Consider the following 4,489-nt stretch of genomic DNA (forward strand, 5'->3'; position numbering starts at 1 on the left):
TTTGTCCAGCCACAGAGAGACATGAACGAGGAAATGTAATGCAACCAATCGCAGTTGTCTGCATCGCCAGCTACGGTGTAGGGGACAAGGCTACAAACAACCTACGCTGTGGGCATGGAGTACATTTTACACAAAAACATAAGTCACGCTTTAGGGTCCAGTAAGCCGCCATCACACTAAGTCCCATCACTCTTGTAAATTGTTTGGTTCATGTTCTGCCTTTCAAGAAGTGATTAATAAGGCACGAGTTACTGTGAGTGAGCCAATTCATTTTTATCCACACTACTAAACAAATCCCTGAACATCATGTCAGGAGTATAAAGGCCATTGTGGGAGAGATCAGAAGTGCATATAGGCACTCGTACACAGCCTGCATTAGCATTTAAACAACTTTGAAAAGTCTAACCTTATTCTATCACTAGATTATAATGTCCACCTCCTTCAAGTGGTACATTTGAATTACTGTCTGATTGTGTATGAGCTTATGATGCTGGGCACTCGTACACAGCCTGCATTAGCATTTAAACAACTTTGAAAAGTCTAACCTTATTCTATCACTAGATTATGATGTCCACCTCCTTCAAGTGGTACATATGAATTACTTTCCGATTGTGTATGAGCTTATGATGCCCAGGCTTAGTCGAAGGATGTGATCACTGCACCATGACCTCAGGATCTTTCTCATGAGGAATGAACAATAGGCGTGTGTGAAATTTGCCCCTAATGAGACAAAGTAATTCCACTTGATATGCTAAAGGTCTTTGCTCATAAGCTGCCGAGACAAATCTCAAAACATTGCACATTTCTACACATCCTAACTTCTACCCACTGACCACTGCAGTATAACGCAACAGAGTGGAAAGGTCATTTAATAATAAATAAAGACAACTTGCCGACTCAGGGGTGACTCCGTTCTTGATGAAGCGGGAGAACTGCTTCTTGTAAGCCTCCTCATCCTCCTCCATCAGGTAGCTCATGTACTCCGACACGTTGACGCCCATGATGTGCTTGCGATGGACCTCAGCGTTGAACTCCTTGCTCTCTGTGTCATAACCAGGGAAGCGTTTGGTGCTGGACAGAAGTGTACAAAGAGGTCAATCCCCAGCAAGGTCAGTGAAACAAAACAAATATGGCCAGGTCTTACTCAAATCTGCCCTCATTTCACATGTCTAGGATGTCACACAGGGCAATGCAGTCCTGTCATTTGTTACTGATAAGTAGCAAGAGTTTGGTTTGACGCTGTGGACCCCCCCCGCTAAAACAAACATGACAATCATCATACAAGGAGGAGATCGTTCAGGTGTGTGAATCTAAACCTAAAGAACATTAATCGTGCACTACTAGACACTGTTGAGCCGTTACTGATTCATGGCACAGTACCACATGTATGATTAATCTTTGCACTGTTATAAACATTTATGTAATATTCACAGGATCCTTTAACACACACACACTTTTACATAGGCCCCATTTACACCTACCATTAAGAGTGACCACACCACATCACACTCTTTGCACTTACTTGTTCTTAACTGTGACTGCATCTCAAAATAAATGACTAAATAGAGTATAAAAAAGGAGTCACAGATTGACCCTCTGAACTGTCAGTACTGCACAAATGAGACCAGTGAATGTCACCTTTTTAAAGTGCAACATCACACATTTAACTCGCAGTAAAGTGCACATATGACCACCAACAGTACACATGGAAAACATGAAGCTAAGCACATCTCCTCCTTACTGCCACTGCTAGAAGATGCGACAGGACATAGGAGCTGGTGAATCAAATTCTTTACTGACATCATGATGAGCAGGTCAGCAGGCAGCTGTAACAAGCAAAGCAGTCAGCCTGGGGTGCACACTGTTTTTTACCAGGACCCTTTCATATTTGGAGATGCATTCATGAACTACTGAACTAGCGTTCAGCCTGTACTGGGCGCTTCATCAACTCCCTGCCCGTTCAGTCACTCTCTCCATCAGTAAGATTTTTAAACAACCATTTTCTTTTAAAAGCCATTTAGAAATTCAGGCTCCAGACTGCAGGTGAGATGCAATTGACCTTTTGCAAAGGTTGCACTGGGTGCAAGTGCAGAACAAACAGGTGTTAGAGTAAAGACACCCTCAAATTCTGCCTGAAGCTCTTCGCTCACCATATACTGTATAAAGAATGCAACAGCTGAATGAAGGTGCAATGAGCAGCCAACGTGTCCTCATGACTACGTAATGTGCGACACTTATGACCATGAGGGACACTGACCGCTGCTCAGTGTAGCATGGACAGAGCCCGAGCTAACAGCCATGACAAGCTGCCGTCAGACTTTACTGTCCTCCACTGGAGACGCAGGGCATCTGGAGCACAGACAAGCATGTTTATGTCCCTGTGAGAGCCACTGTGTGGATACCTGTACTGTAGCTGAGCTAAAGTTAGTAGTGCTACTACCAGAGGCGCTACAGTGTAATAATTCTTATATTTACAAACAACTATTTAAGAAATACAACATGGCCATGGATACAGTGTGCTACATGCAACAAAGCACGTGGCCTGTTCATCTGTAGGCGCAATTGCTTTTCTACCTTAATATAATAATCATTACGCGACATCATTATCATTATTTACTACTAGCCTATAACATCCTTACGTAAAAAGAGGAGAGGGGTCCCAGAAGTCTCTCTCTTTGAATTTCACCACATATACTGTACATCTGTATTTTATGGCAAAGGTCAGTTAAAACAATATGTGGATAATACACAGTTTATTAAGCAGGTGGTGCCACCATATCTGGTACTGGTGCTACTTTCTCAGAGACTTGGTGGCTTCAGTGCCGCCATTATGAAATGGTAGTTTGCAGCCCTGAAACTGCCTGCAAATGTAAGCAAAAACTGGATAGCAAAAATTGGCTGGTAGAAAAGCTGAAAGCCATTACAGTTCAATATCTGTCAAAGCAGCCTCAGTACATTCCTTGAAATTTACAGTAAACTAAATCCCCTGTCAGATAAGTTCTGAAACAACATTCAAATCCTAAATGGAATCCAGCCATCACTTATTTGCACCTGTGTGTTCCTACCATGCTCTTCCACCAAAAAGCCCTGAGGGATAGCACAGCAGGAGAACAAACTGATAAGACACCTCACTGGTGACTTCTGTAACTTAAGCTGTAAACACTGCTTCTGTATTCATCTGTTGACACATTTCAGTGAAGGTGTCTCCTCCAGACTGCACTGTTCCTAACCTATCAAGCAAAGCTCATTTTGGACTGAAAACATTTTTTCATATTGCCTACTTCGCCAAGCACACTATGTCAAATCCAGGCATGTTTGTGACCATATGTAGGAAAGGTTACCTGTGGGGGATGGACAGGCCTCCATCCACAGCTCCCTTGAGTGCACCAAACACCTTGTTGCCTGTGGTGGTTCTGGCAAGCCCAGCATCCAGGTAGCAGGTGAAAGCGCCTGGCTGGCCATCAATACTCTCCACATTAAACTCGTCACCTGTCACCTCCACCTGGCCTTCATACACCTTATCCAGGCCGAATTTGTTCAGTAGCTGCAGTCAGAAAATTCAAACTTGCATCAGATTTTATTCAACGGGCATCAACAAACCTTTAGTTTGGGCATTCACCCTCAATTGAATCTCATCACACTGACGACACTAAGATATCATGTTGTATACATACTCTGCGGGCCAGCAGCAGACCAGTGCAGTAGGCTGCTGCGTAGTTTGTCAAGCCCACGGAGATCCCATATTTCGGTAGCTCGTGTGAGTAGGCAGCACACACGATCATATCACCCTCAATCTTGGCATAGGCAATCTGCAACACAATCACATGTAATCATGAATTTACACAGACTTTACAATGAATTTTCAGACTGCAAACATCTTTACAACTGACAATGCTCTATTGAAGACATTTGTGTTACATTCATTCTACTGCAGTTTAATATTTTGGAATTTAAAAAAGCCCAACTATAGGCGGAAGTCTCCACATCTTTATTTTGACAAAAATAACCACAAAGGGCCATCTATAATCTCAGTGGAAGCTTACCTGACAGATGATGTCCCGGTTAGTAAAACGGACAATCATTCGGTACTTGGGTGTGTTGTACTTGTTCTTATCTTGAACGACCAGGCGCTTACGAGCAAAGTAGTCTGTTTTTCCCTCTGGAAGAAACACACACCTCAATTAATTAGATATTGTACTCAAAACAGCCTGAATGTTAGGAGGAAGTAGCTGGTCAGAAGGTGTCTTACCTCTCCTCCTCCTGAATTTGACCTGGTACCTCTTGAAGTAGGCCTTGTTCTTCACCACTTTGACAAAACCCTGCAAGAGAGCACGCACCGTCTAAACATCAGGTACTAAACAGGGTCAAACCTAACTGCGTTAGCTTATCGAGCTGCTGTGTGGTAAGTAGAGGGGCTGTCACTGTCATCGGGTAAGTTAGAGCAGGCTAACATTAGCAGGCTGGGCCCTAGGGGAAGAACGACAGGGGG

At 43.4% G+C, this 4,489-nt stretch overlaps 1 protein-coding gene across 1 annotated transcript in view; it reads right to left on the reverse strand.

Moving 5' to 3' along the window:
* rpl5b (ribosomal protein L5b) overlaps nt 1-4,489 on the reverse strand; it is a 6,248-nt gene that overhangs the window by 1,348 nt on the left and 411 nt on the right. The window contains exons 2-6 of the mRNA XM_020610041.1: nt 4,250-4,319; nt 4,044-4,159; nt 3,675-3,809; nt 3,342-3,544; nt 894-1,071 (exon numbers count right to left, since the gene is read on the reverse strand). Of these exons, the coding sequence (XP_020465697.1) occupies nt 894-1,071; nt 3,342-3,544; nt 3,675-3,809; nt 4,044-4,159; nt 4,250-4,319 (702 nt within the window). The remainder of the gene's footprint in view (nt 1-893; nt 1,072-3,341; nt 3,545-3,674; nt 3,810-4,043; nt 4,160-4,249; nt 4,320-4,489) is intronic.

Source organism: Monopterus albus, unplaced genomic scaffold, assembly GCF_001952655.1.
Source record: "Monopterus albus unplaced genomic scaffold, M_albus_1.0 scaffold103.1, whole genome shotgun sequence".
Lineage (NCBI taxonomy): Eukaryota > Metazoa > Chordata > Actinopteri > Synbranchiformes > Synbranchidae > Monopterus > Monopterus albus.